At 43.9% G+C, this 16,892-nt stretch overlaps 1 protein-coding gene across 4 annotated transcripts in view; it reads left to right on the top strand.

Annotated features, from left to right (window-relative positions):
* The window catches only part of PTPRG (protein tyrosine phosphatase receptor type G), a 555,232-nt gene that overhangs the window by 447,529 nt on the left and 90,811 nt on the right, over positions 1 to 16,892 (top strand). For all 4 annotated transcript variants that reach the window (XM_081852306.1, XM_081852304.1, XM_081852303.1 and 1 more), the window contains exon 9: positions 14,149 to 14,333. In XM_081852306.1, the coding sequence (XP_081708432.1) occupies positions 14,149 to 14,333 (185 nt within the window). The remainder of the gene's footprint in view (positions 1 to 14,148; positions 14,334 to 16,892) is intronic.

Below are 16,892 nucleotides of genomic sequence, written 5' to 3'. Positions count from 1 at the left end.
ATCCTTGTCCCAGCAGCTCAGGTCTGTTGTTTTCCATCTGTCCAGCTCTCTAAATCTGTATAATGCCCATCATCAGAGAAGAGTATAGTGTTGCTACTGAAGTGACCCATTTTCTCTTCTAACTTTAACACACCAAAGAAGCAACTGTCATAGTGTCATAACTCTTCCCAGCCTGGGAATTTGCTGTGATGGATAAGGAGCTATGGAGGCTGCTTTCTGCAGGAGATGCTAATTATATGCCGTTTATGGTTAAAATATGCTTGGGGTTAAAATATATTTGTGGTTAACATACACTTGCCCAATACAGGAAGCCAATTTGCCAAGGGGTTGAGGTGAAGAAGTCTTATCCCAGTTTTTACCACATGCTAAAATGCATGGTAGGAGAGAAAAATCCCACCATGTGTCCATTAATCCATTTTGATAAAGCAGAGGCATGTTAGACATCTTTGCCACTTGGTAAGTTCATCATCTATACTTCATTGCTGAGCATGGATGTGAACTTGGGTCTCCACAGTGCTGATCATTTAAACCAAAACTACTGATTTGCATCATTAAGTGCCTGGTCAAAGGCTCTTGAAGTCTTGGACGAGGTGCATCACATTGATTCATATTCTCCATGCATAGAACATTAAGTAGCTGACTGATTCCATTCTGGGCAAAGGCGTCTCTGAGGTCTGATTCACACAAAATGTTTTTGCATGGTTTATGTCATTGACCCAACTGAATTACTACAGTGATACTGTGACATTTATAGTCGCAAGCACAGCACATGTAGCTTCCCATGTGATTTGTGTGGCTCAGCCTGAATTAGGAAACTTTCTGCAGCGCATATTCTGTTTATTTTATATTTATCTTATTTTATAGCTTTCTGTCCCGTCCTTCCTCCAAAATGGAGCACAGGGTGTTTTTTCCCCAGTCTTCAGAAGAAAAAGGCCCCCAGAGATTGCCAAATGTCACCGATAAGACAGCCCCTGCCCCCAAGCTTATCATCTTAAAGACACAACACAAAAGGAAAAGAGGTTGTGGGGGAAGGAGGGGAGGTATAGCAAACTTGGGTACTGTTTCTTAGTTACATAACTCTTGTCATGAGCAACTGGAGATTTCAAAGAGAGCATCCTAAAGTTGCTGTTCTCCCTGCACAGTTGAAGGAGAGCCCCTGCAGTTCCATCATTCTCCCTGTCTTATATTAGAGCCTCATGGAATGGCTTCTGTAGATGATGGTGCTAGAAGGATCTTCGGTAGGTAGCAGTGGTAGGCAAAAGTGCCTTGGTGAACCCTTAGCAGTCAGAATAAACAATACTGGGCTGGGTAGATCAATAGTCAGCATAAGGCAGATTCTTTGGTAATCTCAAACATATTCTGGAGATGTTTCACTAGTATGTCTAGTACAGGCTTCCTCAAACTTGGCCCTCCAGATGTTTTTGGCCTACAACTCCCATGATCCCTAGCTAGCAGGACCAGTGGTCAGGGATGAGGGGAATTGTAGTCTCAAAACATCTGGAGGGCTGAGTTTGAGGAAGCCTGGTCTAGTACAACATGACAAAGATCACCATGTCAAAATGATCTGTGAATTCAGGTTGCCAAGACCAAATGGGAGCTAGGATTTGAGCCCAGACCTCCAGGTGTCTTGGCGACGGCTGTTGGCGTTTTGCTCCATCTTAGACTAAGCAGCTATTGGAGCTCTTCACCCCTATGCCTTGTGAATTATGCCAGCGCAGATTGCTGTCCTCCCCCCGCCCACCAGTAGTGGACTGGCAGAGCTGTTATATGAAACCACACACTCTGGAATAGTTCTGTTTCCTGGGTGGCTGGGCGATTTCTCCCAGGGACACCCCTATTCTGTCCTTTAGTGGGGCACATGGGGTGATGATTGCTCATTTCAGGCCAGCTTGTCCTTGAGTGGCTGCTTGTGGTTAAGACTCTGTCTGCAGTGACAAATGGGATGCAGTTCTCTCAGGCTTGGTTGGCGTGCTAAGTGGACAAGAAGCTCTAGGTGCATTTTTGCAAACTTGGAAAAAAGAAATACGCTCTCCCAGGGTTTCCAGTCTGAAATGAATTGTCATGCCTCCCTCTGAAGGTGACAGGGCTGACTTGTATTTGTTGCTGAGAGACAGCAATGTGACTCTTCTGCAGCCTTTGCCTCAGCAAAGGTGAGGGAGGAAACGAAATGGCTGATCTGCTGCACAGCCCGAGCTGCTGACATATAAATGAAATGACTTGAAGTCAAAATCCATGAGCAGAAGAAGCTCAGCTTGTTTATTCAACTCCTAACATCACTACATCCCTCTGTGGTGTCATCCATTCACAAAAGCACTGTGGACATAGATTTTTTGTTTTTTACTGGCAAACAAAAATAGAAGAGCTTTGGTCACACGCTGACTAACATCCTTGTTGATGGTGTCAGAGAAGAACAGCAAAAGTATCAGGGTGCATTTGCATTGGTGTGTGTGTGTGTGTGTGTGTGTGTGTGTGTGTGTGTAGAAACTGCACTTGTTGTTCCTGGGATTGAGCACCCCATTCTCACAGTGGCCATCCAGATGCCTGTGGGAAACTGGGAAGCAGGATCTGAGCACAAGAGCCCTGTCCCCTCCTGTGCTTCCAGCAACTGGTATTCAGAAGCATCACTGCCTCCGACAGTGGAAGCAGTGCAAAGCCGTAACTTTTTTTAGCACTCCCTGTTCAGATTTCACCTAAGTCATGAACTCACTGCGTGTCCTTAGGCCCTGGAGAGCTGCGACCGGTCAAAGCAGACCAGCTTTCCCCAAACTAGTCCGCTCCAGATATCATTGGACTACTGCAACTCCTGTGTCTGACTGGGGATGATGGGAGTTGTAGTCCAACAACATCTGGAAAGCACTAGGTTAAGGAGGGTTGGAGCAGACAGTGCTGGTCTTAATGGATCAATAGTCTACGAGGCAGCTTCCTATGTTTTGGATGTCTGCTTTTCTGAAGGAAGTATTCATGTCTCTTGTGGAAGTACCCTTATCATTTGTGACCTGTACCAGATCCGGATTCTTATCTTCCTGCCCTTTTTCTGAACTCTTGCAAGTACTCCATCCTCCAGCCAAGATCCTTGCCTCCTTCCCAGCCTCCTAGTTCCCTTAGTCTTGGTCCAATTTCACCCTTATCTTTCCCCACAACTGAGTCGCCACTTTCTGTTCTCACATGTCTGGAGATAGGAATTCTGGTTTGGCAAGACAGTGTTTTCATTCAGACTTGGAATATTCAGGAATATCTTTCACAGCAGATGAAATGCAGACCCACCTGCTTACATTTTTGCCTGTAGACGTGATTTTGTCACCACTGTGCTACAATTAACAAAGAAAGCTTAGCCCCTTCCCAGAGATAGTATGTCCACAGGTACAGGGATGGTGCTTAGCAGCCATTTCTGCTGTTTTGAATTGATATGAGTTTGTATTGAATGCTATTACTTGTTGGATGAAATGATTTGTTTATTGCGTTATTTATATGCTGTTGTGGTTTTTATATGATTATAGTGATAATAATGTTGCTTTTTAATGTTATTGTTGTTATTGTGAGGCGGTTTGAGCTTAGCCTTGTTGTTGGAAAAGCAGCATACAAATATTCCAATCTGACCAATAAAAACAAAACAAAACAAGAAGGCTATGAAAGGGTCCTTAGCAGTTTGATCAGTTGGTTTCCCAGACTTTTATGGTTCTTACTGTGAGTCTACAGTAAGCCTTTTTTTATTTTCCAGAGCATGTTGTTTTATTTTCTGTCTCCTGTCACTGTAAATCAAGACTGACTCTTAAAATTGTCAACAAGGTGAAAACGTGACTTCTTTGCAGCATTTTAGATCTGAAAGTGATGTGCAAATCTGATCTGGCAGTCAGAATAACCTGAACTTGTATATGATTTATTGATCCTGGACTGACAAGTAGTAAATAAAGCCGCACATCCCATATTAAGTAATGGAGAATGGCCACAACCCACTTTAGTGCCATAGACTTTTATTTTCTTTTTATGGCACTACTCCAGAGTAAGTGGGCTGTGGATTACAGATAGGCGCTCTTGCTTTTCAACATTTATTAGTGTCTGTCAATGAAACCAGCATAATGTTGCTCATAATAATGCCAGCAAATCATCACTGAACTGTCAGAGGTGTGATTCAGCTCCAGGGCCAAGGTCTGGAGGTATTCCTGCTGTTGATCTAGATATCCCCAACAATGCATGCCCATCAGTGGGGAATCTAAATGCAAAACATAGTAGGTGCCCATAAACTGGCAGAAGCTAGGCGCCTCTAGGAATAAATGTCTGCAGAAGCAGCCCTTTCCTTCTGAAAATCAGAGAGTAATTTGCTCTGCACATGAGGATTTGCTCTTTTGGAGGTGCTTTCAGGGAGCAGTGCCAGCTCCAGGTTTCCAGGACTTTAAAAGGGTATTTTTTTTCTTTTTTTAAGGTCTTGCCTTTAGAAATATAAGCACGGCCTACTTGTTCTATCTTCCCAGTCTCAAACGTTTTACAACAAAAGGGACATTTTAGGGATGATATGGACATGCAATGAGGCATTCTTCTTGTAGTGTCCTGACAATTTATGGTTATTTAAATCCATTTTGTAGCAAAGGGGATTAGGGTCACACTGTAAACTGTGATTGAGGCTGAGCTATATCTAATTTGTGTACTTTCTTTAAGGCCTTTGCTCAGCTGGAAGTGAGGTGTTGGAGGGTTTAACAGATAGACACTCAAATCCAAGCAAACTACTCCACCACAGCTGCATCTGGTCTGTGGAATCGAGTGGATACTTCAGTTTGACTTATTAGACTCCGAAGAATCTCAAACCCTTTGCACACACCAGTTAAGGTGCATCATGAATGTGTGATGGGGGGGCAGCAAGATCGTGGCCCACCTGACCCCAGGGAGGGGGCAGCTCACTTAACTGGATTCAATGTATGGTGTGGTGGTGATGCCCAAGGTAAAGGTAAAGGAACCCCTGGCTGTTATGTCCAGTCGTGACCGACTCTGGGGTTGCGGCGCTCATCTCGCTTTACTGGCCGAGGGAGCCGGCGTACAGCTTCTGGGTCATGTGGCCAGCATGACTAAGCCGCTTCTGGCAAAACCAGAGCAGCGCACGGAAACACCGTTTACCTTCCCACCGGAGCGGTACCTATTTATCTACTTGACTTTGACATGCTTTCGAACTGCTAGGTGGGCAGGATCTGGGACTGAGTAACGGGAGCTCACCCCGTCTTGGGGATTCGAACCGCTGACCTTCTGATCAGCAACCCTTTGCTCTGTGGTTTAGACCACAGCGCCACCTGCGTCCCTGATGCCCTATGTACACATACCTAATTGTGGTTGTTTCTTACTAAGCAAAATGAGGCATAAGAAGTGCAGGTTATTGAGCCTTCACATGTTGGCATCTAAAGTGGAGAGGCAAACTAGATAAATAATATAAAAAAATCACACACATATGATTGAGAATTAGGAGTTCTTCATCCCCCTGTAGATCTTTTCCTTCAGTATCTCTGATTTAGGGTGATAAATTGTTGTTTATAGAAGTATATTTGTTATATCATGTCCAAAGCTTTGGGGCTCATTAACTGTGCTGTTGCAAGCTTCACAACACTTATCCGAGCATCCCCCGAGGTGTCCTCTTGACATCAGAGTTCTCCGGCGCAGATGCCTGATTGCCTCCCCAAAGGTGCCAGATTGCCCTTCGCCAGAGCCTCGAATGGCGCTCTTGTCACCCGTGGGGATTTGCCTTCAAGTGCCACCTTTAATTGTGATCCTAGACTTAGTTAATGAACAGTTATAGTTTTACTACATTAGCACCTACCAAGTGGCGTTGACTCTAAATCGGCATCTGTGATATTTCTCAAGTATTCCACACAAATTCTCTCTTCTCCCCCTTCAATATTTACATCCTCGTCACATGCTTCCTTTTCATAATGTACCTTGCATCATGTTGGCACATCAGGAAGATTCTAATCACATCTTTCAGTGTGGTCCCTTTGGATTTTTCCATTATTATTATTATTATTTTAAGGTACATCATGTGTGGATTTCAGATTTCTGCTGCCTTGTCATCTATTTTTCCTTTTCACCATTTCCTTCATTGGTACAGTTTCATTGACGTGTCAACCTGAGAACAGGGCCTGGTGTCGTCATTGTCTATATATAGTTTTTTGTTAATTGCATGACAGCTAAGTATCTTGTGTGATAATGCCCCCACCTCTGCAAGTCTGTCTGTCCTTGTTCTCCTTCTAAATCACTTACCTCTGAAACTTGAGAGGTAAAAGGAAGCTACAATGCATGTGTACAAAATCTGTCAGCATTTCCTGTAAGTACTACAGGTACTACAGAGGGGAATAAGTAGCCATTGGTGACTTTGTGATACCAGCAGCCACTCTTGTTTTTAAAACATAGCAAGTTCATGGTTAGCCCATTCTACAGAAAAAGTATGATACGTGTGTTTGTTGTGGTTTGCGTGCTCTGGCTACCAAGGTACAAAAATGACAATAATTCACTTTGAATGGTCGGTGACCCTCTTCTGTGGCACTTAATACCATTTTTGGACCTTCTTTTGAAAGAGACAAAAATTAGCTTATTTTGATACCAAAATAAGCCCAATTGGTTGAAAAATAAGCAAAACAGAAGTTTTTTCTAAACTGATGCAGAAATTGCATTCGCCTAAATTGTGCGAAAATCAGAATTTTAAAAAATTTCTCCTGTGCCCAATTTTGGCCCAAAAAAATCTTTGAAAATTAATCTGAGGTTATCTCATAGGTATCTACACATTTTAAAAAATGAAGAAAATCTGAGTCATGAGAGCACATGGCACCAGGTGATTTGGCATTGAATGACCCCCCAGTAACTTAACAAAGAGGAAAGATGTTTTTCTGTGGCGGAGTGTTTGCCTGGAAGATTTGTGTGAGAGTGTCAGGTGGTCTGGACACACCTACTTTTGGCTACACCCACCTCTGGCAGGCAGCACACATCCCCGAAGCTTGGTGAAAGGTAAATATGGTCCTTAGGCCAAAAGAGGTTAGCCATCTCTGCCTTACAATAATGAAGAAATGCCTTCCATTAAAGGGAGTTTACTCTGGTGGCCAGTCACTCTCTTCCCTAAGCTAGGGAGCCCAGTCTTGTGGCCACATGTCTATGCACATGCGTGGTTGGTGGGCATATTACTTGTAATTTAATAACAAATATTCCCTGCCCTTTTATATATACCTACCCATCCTCTAAAGGGATGCGGGTGGCACTGTGGTGTAAACCACCGAGTCTAGGGTTTGCCGATCGGAAGGTCGGCAGTTTGAATCCCCGTGACGGGGTGAACTCCCGTTGTTGGCAGTGAGAGATTTTACTTTCTTGGGTTCCATGATCACTGCAGATGGCGACAGCAGTCACAAAATTAAAAGACGCCTGCTTCTTGGGAGAAAAGCAATGACAAACCTAGACAGAGTCTTAAAAAGCAGAGACATCACCTTGCTGACAAAGAAGGCTGATCGCCAAAGAATTGATGCTTTTGAATTATGGTGCTGGAGGAGTCCTATGGACTGCAAGATCAAACCTATCCATTCTGAAGGAAATCAGCCCTGAGTGCTCACTGGAAGGACAGATCCTGAAGCTGAGGCTCCAATACTTTGGCCACCTCATGAGAAGAGAAGACTCCCTGGGAAAGACCCTGGGAAAGATTGAGGGCACAAGGAGAAAGGGACGACAGAGGACAACGAGATGGTTGGACAGTGTTCTCGAAGCTACCAGCATGAGTTTGACCAAACTGCGGGAGGCAATGAAAGACAGGAGTGCCTGGCGTGCTCTGGCCCATGGGGTCACGAAGAGTCGGACACGACTAAACGAATAAACAACAACATAGCAGGGGTGGGGAACTTGTGGCCTTGCAGATGTTGTGGGCCTCCAACTCCCGTTAGAGCCAGCCAGCATGAGAAATGTTCAGAGCTGTTGGGAATTGTATTCCAGCAACATTGCAGGTTAGTCACTGCTACTCTGTGGGCCTCAGAGTATATAGACATAGACATGAATAAAAGGAAACTGAAAGTCTCTGGTAGAATGTCTTCATTCAGTTTGCAAACTCTTGTTATATAGTGTGTCATATACAATGTGTGATAGCAGGTTGAGAAGGTCTGCATGTGACCCTTGCACGAAATATGAGCAAGATATTTCCCGTAGTTATGGGAGCTACAAGAGGGAGAAGACCACCTGAGGTTCTTTTAAGCAGAACGTTTGTTTCAACAGTAGACACAATCTGTCATAGAGAACAAAACAGTGACAGATCCCAGTTTTTTAAAAAAGGAAGAATTTGGATGGATTTCAAGAGAACCAAGAAAATATTGAAGGGGGAAAAAGCAAACAGAAATGAAACTTGTGGACTGGCTTAGTGCATGTGCATTTTTAAATGGCCTCTTTTAGCAACACCCTTTTGTTCCTCTTGCTCGTATTTCCTAATCCCCAAATGCAATCCAAATGTGTAAGTGCATTCAGTCACAATGTTGTTTTTTGTTTCCCATAGTTTGCCCGTTCCTAACCCCTCAGAGTAACTTACTACTGTAGTAACTGTACTATAGCCGTTGTAAAAATAATTTACTGTCGCTGTTTTTGTTGTTGCTATTGCTGCTATGGTGGTTGTTGATGATGATAATGATGATGAGGTATCACCAAAGGGTGCAATCCCAGAACCTGTTAGGTCAGGGGTCAGCAAACTTTTTCAGCAGGGGGCCGGTCCACTGCCCCTCAGACCTTGTGGGGGGCCGGACTATATTTTTTTTGGGGGGGGGGGAATGAACGGATTCCTATGCCCCACAAATAACCCTGAGATGCATTTTAAATAAAAAGATACATTCTACTCATGTAAAAACATGCTGATTCCTGGACTGTCCGTGGGCCGGATTTAGAAGGTGATTGGGCCGGATTCGGCCCCTGGGCCTTAGTTTGCCTACCCATGTGTTAGGTCAATGTTAATGTTAGTGGAATTGATGTCCTTTACCTGTTGTTCTTGGGTTTGTTTGTTTTTTCATTCTGTTGGTGACGCACGGAGGTGTAAATGGAGACAAGAACCTAATAGTGTATCAGCCCCCTGCCCCGCCATTCTGGGATCTCCTGCTCAAATGGTCTTCGTAAGCTGGCCTTGTGCTATGTACTAGCAGAGAATAAATGCCCATAAACAAGGTTTCCACCATTCTCCAATCCTTACCCTCCATAAGCAGCCTCAACTCACATTGTCTTTCTTTCCCATATCTGCAACGGAGAGATAGACTCAGAGCAAGATCTTAACTCAGTGGTAGGGCTTCTGCCTTGTTCGTAGAAGGTCCCAGGTTCAGTATTCTGCATCTCCAAGTAGGTCTGGGAGAAATTCCTGTCCCAAAGCCTGGAGAGCCCCTGTCAACCAGTTTAGACAGTACTGAGCTAGATGGATGGACCAGTGTTCTGACTCAATGTAAAGTGACTTCCATATTTTCCTAAACTCAGTTGCATGTTGTGTTACAGAAGTTAAGCATTGGCTGTAGTCTTCCTGTTCAGAGGGAAAAGGCAACATGGGCACAACAGGGTTTCAGGGCTTTGTGTTTAGCCTCGCCCCTGAGATCACATTAACTACCTCCGACCCACCTACAGTGAGTGGGAAGAGCCTTTGGTGTGATGGTGAAGATCTGAGCTTTCAGTTGCAGAGGGAGTTTCCATGGATATGCAATGCTCCCTGCTAAAGAAGTCCCCCTCCCCTCATAACAAGAGCTGGGAGAATCTTTTGACCTTGGGATGTGCATGAAATGCTCAGCTCTGTTGCCTCTTCTGTCCGGAATGATATGAACATTGGGCTTCCCTCAGGAAGGAAAAGTGGGACAGAAACAATAAATGGAGTGAATAAAATCTGGGCAATGCTGTTCCTCCCATTAGCTCCTTCACCCTTGCTTGCTTTCTGTGGGAGAAATTTGGTGGAATTGGCATCATAAAACCCACATAAAAATGGGTGGGTAGCAAAGTTTTTTCCCCTTTTGATCATAGAATAATGAACGAAGCGGGAACAGTGACACAGAAAGATGCAGATTCTATAGACTGCCAAATTACTGTGAACTTTGTGTTTCTTTCTTTCTTTCTTTCAGGGGTTAGCTGCATTATTAGCTACTTTATTATGTAGCACCTTAATTAAATCATGGGCTGGAATGATCAGATCAAGTGTTTTTGGTTCTATTGTGTCTTCAGCAGCTTTTACCTATATTCATTAAGCAAATGCCTCGTTTTATAAACAGGGAGGAAAATTATTTTTGCTCACTCGTCAGTTGAAGTATTCTAGTTAGCGCTTATCATGGTATGTGGTTCCCCTGTGCCTTAGAATAATTGGGGGCCGGGGGTGCAGGTGGTGGGGAGGGGAGGGGGCTGAATAAACCAGCTAGTTAGTGAAGGTTTCTCACTGTGAAATAGCTTCACTCTGAAGTTCATAGTGCTTTTAGCAAGACAAGAGGCTGAATCAGGGCGGCCAGATGCCTCCTTCCATCTTTGGAGGCATCTCCTGCTAACAGCCCCAGAATGCCATGCTGCAGTATTCCAGACCAACCTAGCAATTGGCATGCTCCCATGGCAGGATGCATTACTCCATGTCACCAGGATCATACCGCCCAGGTTTGAACAAAGCGGCCTGTGCAAGAACTGCCTGCAGATTCCTTCAAGGGCTGCCTTTTCCCACGAAGCCTTTGATACACAAATCTTCTTTCCCCCATGTTTGTCCCTGCCCCACTTTCCCTCCCCTTGTCTGTTGTCTCTCCCCTGTGTCTGTTTCTAGATAGCAAGCCACTTGGGGCAGAGACCGGTCCTCTCATTCTTTGTAAGGTCTGTGGGAGGGATCAAGGTGGTCCGATATTAAATTAGAAATTAAATTCAAATGGGACCCTGACTTTTCTGAAAACATCTGGTTCATGAATACGAGAGGATTGTAAACAAACTTGAACCTCATTATTCAGGATACAGCTTGTCTGTTCTCAGCCATAAACCTGCATCTCTCTACCACTCCACAGATTAGCTTTCAGCTCAGTTCAGCTTGGCTCCTCCTTCCACAGCAAAACTTTAGGCTGACTACAAAAGCAGGCTTTTGCAGTGGATGGGTGGGGCTCCTGATCATAGCCAGGGTGGGGCAGAGGAGCATTGTGATTGGCCCAGCCTCTTCCAGGGTTCTTGTACATGGGTGGTGCTGTAGAAGTGAATCAAATGTACAGAGCAGGGGGCGAAATCCCTTCAGTGCTGGTAGTCTGTCCTAAGGCAAAATGTCTGACTGTGATGCAAGATGCATCCGCTAGACCTTCTTCAGATTTAGTGCAATAATAGTTACACTTCTGAAAGTAAAATTAATTAAAAAGAATGATGCAGTTATAGGAGAGGTGTTATTTTTGTTGCACAGGTGTTGATGAAATTTTCATTGTGAATAATTGATGTGGCTATTTAATATGAAAGAATATATTTGGGGAAAATAGCAGTTGCCATTTATAGGTGTCTGTGTGGGCTTTTTGCAGACCTATCGTTAAAAATCTTTGACATTCCAGATTAGCTTAACTGTGGACTTAGGAAGCAGGTGGAGACATAGCTGACAGTTACCTATGGAATAAGGGATCAAAAGCAAGCATGTGGGAGAAATTGGTTTGGTCCCCATTTTTCAGCAAACAGGTCTAATTCGCAGTGTTTTGACTAAAACATTTTCAAAAATGCAGGCATCAAGTAGGACTGCAAACCTCTACAAATTTGCAATGCAGTTTCAGTTCAAAACTGTGCGCACAAAAGGTGTAGGGTTTTTTTGGGAGGGGGTGTCCAACTATGTATTTAGAGTAAAATGCATGCAATAATGCTTGTTTTAGGGGAAATTCATATAGTATAAATGTGATTTATGTGGGTGCGTTTAATCTGCAGAATTGGGATAGAATGGACACCTTGATTGAAAATATGTGAAACTGACACAGAATGGAAATACAGTGGTACCTCGGGTTAAGAACTTAATTTGTTCTGGAGGTCCATTCTTAACCTGAAACTGTTCTTAACCTGATGTACTACTTTAGCTAATGGGCCTGCCGCCGCACCGTCAGTGCATGATTTCTGTTCTCATCCTGAAGCAAAGTTCTTAACCCGAGGTACTACTTCCAGGTTAGCGGAGTCTGTAACCTGAAGCGTCTGTAACCTGAAGCGTCTGTAACCCGAGGTACCACTGCAGTCGAACCCTAATGGCATGCAGAGATAATGTGCACCCATGTTTTAGGAGTGGACCACAAAATTGTGAACATCTACCCTCTCTCATTCACAAATTCCCTCAAGCTTCCTGTATCGTAGATCAGCATGGCAGGTAACACTGCCTGGTTGAAAGACTTCAGTTCAGGACTCTACTGGGCATTTCCATGCCCTTCTCACAACCCATAAACTGCGGTTATGCATTACATCTGCCCCAGCCCATGAGGTAGCACCATTACAGTGTTTCACCATGACCTCCGAATGCAATATAGGCGATAGGAATATGTGGCTTAATTGAGAAGACTTTGACAAGGATCACTGGGAAGTGTATTGAATGTGTGAAAGGCACTCTGCGTATGCGGCAGGATGGTGAGTGAAACCTTGAACTCCCACTGTCAGCAAATACACCCCATTATCTGGCATTCTCTGGGACTCTGAGGTTAAAATTTGGCAAGAACATTTGCGGACCTGTCCTGATGTTATGTTCATGAATCACGGTTTCCTAAGCTTAAAAATAACTCTCTTTATTGCAGGAAAAGCACAGCATTTTATCAATAGCCTATTAGTGCCACCTAGTGTTCTCCATTTCCTTTACACTGTTGCTGCTGCTTAAGAAAAAAATTGATTCAGCCATTATAAATCGGCAGACTTATTATTTCACACAAAAGGCATGCACTAATTTGCTGTCCAGCTGGAGCACGGATAGGTCTGCCCTCAGGTTTCCTTATTTCATCATAATCACTGTCTCTAGTTCCTTCCTCACTTGCAGAAATCATTTGCTATTGCTGTGCAGGCTTTCAGCACTTGTAAGCAGCATAGCTCTGCATAAAGTCCTGTATTATCATTTATCAATGCTTTCATTTGTTAAGGTATTTATTTGTGCACAGAGGATCCAGACACATCACTGTGCTAGTGCCATGCTGTTTCAAGAACGCTGAACTGTTTACTCTCTATTAACCTTAAGCATAGCTGGCCATCCAAAGCAGGGATGACTCACCCACCCCACCCCGCCCAGTCTGGGGACATGATCCAGCCTCCCCACAAGCAAATTTTTGCTCACCTCCTAAGACCTCACCGATTTTGCCAGTGGCAGCAAAAAGAAAAGCTCAAGTAAACATTACCTGATGCAAATGCAAATGGCACCCTCCCCAGTCATCAGAGTGATCTTTTGATGAGCAGAAAATGGTTGATAGCTCCTTTCCTTGGCTGAGCTGCACCGATAAGCGGAGAAGAGAGAGCAGCTGTGTGTCTCATACATGTGTGTGGTATCTGCAGGCGAGAGAGAATTTTTAGTTGCACTCACCAGTGCCATACAGTCCATGGGAGATTAGCCAAAGGTGAATGTGGACCCTGGGCCAAAAAAATAAATAAAGACTAGTCCCTTCTGCTCCAGACAGACACTCTTAAAAGTGAGCTGCAGGGGATGAGCAAGAGGAGTTAAAAATAATAATGAGTCTCTTGTTTTTTCTCAGGAACCACAACACAGAAGACATGTGTGCAGTTCCGGTTCAATTAGTTGGCATATGCACTGAAAACATGTAGAAAGGGTTTGCTGTTGCAGGCTTTCAATAATTGGTGTGTATAAACTACCCAAAGCAACGAACCATACAGGCTCTCTTCTCTGTCTTGTATTTTCTCCTGGTGAGCTAATTTTAGAAGCTATGGCCCTGACAGGTGCAGTTCGTACGTTACAAGCCTCCCTGAATCCCCAGCGTCAGTGATGCTTTCCTGTCCCTTGTTGTGGGACCAAGATGTGGACTCACTGTCATGGTTCGAAAAGTCCCTAGAGAAGGAGGGAGGTAGAAAAGAAAGCAAGAGAGGTTGCAGCAATAACTGCTTACAGTGGTAGTGAAGTGTTTTCCACTCAAGATTAGATCGGGCTTCTAAATTAATGCTTAAGAGACTTTTATTTCTCCCGACGCTTTAGAGGCATGGCATATTTATTTGTTCCCCTTTTTTGCTTAGTTTGCAGTACTCCGCCTGTCAACATGAAAGTGCAGCCAGTGAACAGAACCGCCTTGCTGGTGACGTGGAATCAACCGGAGATGATCTACCACCCTCCCATTATGAACTATATGATTTCCTACAGCTGGGCTAAAAACGAAGATGAAAAGGAAAAAACCTTCACCAAGGACAGCGACAAGGACCTGGTAAAAACCACAGCATCGGAAGTTGCCATTAGCGTTAAGATAGCCTTACTGTGTGTTTCCTCAGTAGACGGCTGGGAGATGAATTTCTTGGGTCTTAAGCTGAATGGATGCTTTCTGCCTAACTCCTTTGAACACACATACGGTGTTTGTTGGTATCTGTGCACTGTTCCACAACTTCAAAACATCTGAATCTGATTCTTGGTTTGTATAGGTATAGGAGGAATGGCCAAACACCTTCGTCTTCTTGTATTGCACTTATACCTCTATGGGGAACGACCATAGGGTCAGGGATAGAGCATCCGCTTTGCATTCAGAAGGTCCCAAGTTCAACCCTGCCATCTCCAGGACCAGAAGAGAACCCTGCCAGAAACCCTGGAGAGCCACTGCCAGTCAGTGTAAACAATACTAAATGGAGCAGTGAACTGATGCATTATGAAGCAGCTTCCTAACCCTTCAGCTTGGAAACAAGTTAAGCTTGATGATGGAAGGAACTTGCTTCCCTGCATATTGCTTCATACTAAGGGATCTGTGACCCTCTGGATGTTGCTGGACTCCAACTCCCACCATCCCTGACCATTGGCTGTGCTGGCTGAGGGTGATGGGAGTTGGGAGTCCAACAACATCTGAATGCCCATAGGTTCTCCATCCCGCTTTATGGCAGAAGTTGCAAATCCCTCTAATGGTCCTTATTGTGAATAGGAGATGAGCTATATTCTGAGGTTGTTCATGTTAGCACATCCATCGCTCATTCACAGGATTTGGCCTTTGGAGCCGGCTATACATGTAGTATATGTACCTTTGTAATGGGTGGCTTAAATTTGAGAAGAGGCATAAGCCCAAATCGGGGCACTCTATATGGATTGGAATATTGGTCTAGCACTTAAGGTGGGATCTACTTGGCATTCAACTTGCTGCCCAAGCAGAGGCAAGCGATAACTGTACAAGCCTTTAAAATTCCATGTGTCTAGAATGAAAGTGACATATTCCATTTTGAAAGGGCTCAGTTTATTGTTAATCAAAGCAAGCTTCTGGAATAATGAAATCAGTAATTGTATATGCACATAAAAATGCAGCCGCAATGAGTGAAATTTCTAATGACAGTTATCTTTTCTCCTCCTTTGCAACTACACACTCCTTGGGTACCATTCAATCAGTTTATAGAATAATACATGTCTTATTCTCCCTTAGATTGAGGTTCTTTTACTTAATTTCCATTTATATTTTCAATTTTCCCCCACTAGAAGTTGTTATCTGGGTCACGTTAGGGAGTGATGTGCTTCATGAAATCAGAAAGCAATCTTCTGAAAGGTGCCCAAGGTTAGGGCTGTATTATAATCTCAAACTTGTCATCATTTTGCACTCTTAAGGGAGATTATTCCCCCACCCTCCTACCCCCATTTCTAATTAGTAAAAAGAACAGAGTGCATTAATCAGGAAAGTATATCTACTTACAAACATAGGGTGTAGTCCCCCAGGAATGGCTGTTGCACAATTTCCATTCATTTTCATTGCTTTAGAATTGATTGCTTAGCTATTACAGATGCTATAATAATTGGCACTTTAGAATCATGATTTCCAGCCAGCATCAATCTGTGGCCAAGAGGATGGCTGCCTAACTGTACAGGGGAGGGGGGTGGTTTTGTTTTTTTACCCCCTGCGCTTCTCAGCTGCTTCTCCATGTGTATTTTCCTCCCTGTGCCTTCTCAGTCTTGTTCTTCTAGAACTATTTGGTGGGCTGGAGATGGGGGCGGAGAGAATGATTTACATGGGGAGAAAGGCACACACACTCTCTCTCCACCAGCTTACCCTATGAAAATGTCTGCCCAAACAATCCACATCACAATTGCATGGGAGATGGATAAGTGGTTTGTTTTTGAAACTTTTTGGGCGGCAAGAAGTAATGGAGCCTTGAAAAGGAAAGGATTTATTTTATGCCTGCCCATCTGCAGGAGCAAATAGGTTTTCCCCCCTACCCTTGGGTCTTTGGGGCAGGTTAGAAAATGGTAGAATATTCAACCATGAGTAAAATACCAGTGATAAAAGAGTACCTAACCAGGAGTCTTCCTGTAGATGAAGAAAATGAGGAACTTAGCAGGCAGGGAATTTCAGGGGGGAATTGGGGGGGGAGGCTTCAGCTCTTGTGTTCTAAGGGCCTTCTGACCTTCCAAAGCGACCTGACATGACATGTGAACCAAGGATCCAGTGAAAAAGTCCTCAATTTTTTAAAACTAGCTTAAACACTAGTTTTAGGGAATGTTCTAGTTTTCACATGGTCCGTCTCCAGGTAAAGCTCTGATGAGTGCATGACTCAAAGAAAGCCTTCTGATTTCTTGACAAAAAGAAATTCTGCAAGAGCAACTAGAATAATCTTTCCATTGTGCCTAGCGAAAGCAAACTTTTGATTACGCAGACAAGGATTTCATGTGGTTAACAGACACCCAGCACACGTCAGTTTTTTCTGATGAGGCCTGTCCTGGCTTTTGAGTCACGTTGAGGCTAGCCAAGTCAGAAGGTCACACAGACCTTTAGTAGCTGATACATTATGACAGTATGGCAAAG

This window comes from Podarcis erhardii (genome assembly GCF_964252035.2).
Source record: "Podarcis erhardii genome assembly, chromosome: 2".
NCBI classification, from domain to species: Eukaryota; Metazoa; Chordata; class Lepidosauria; order Squamata; family Lacertidae; genus Podarcis; species Podarcis erhardii.
The sequence above is the reverse complement of the archived record's forward strand: the minus strand, read 5'-3'. Positions and strand labels throughout refer to the sequence as shown.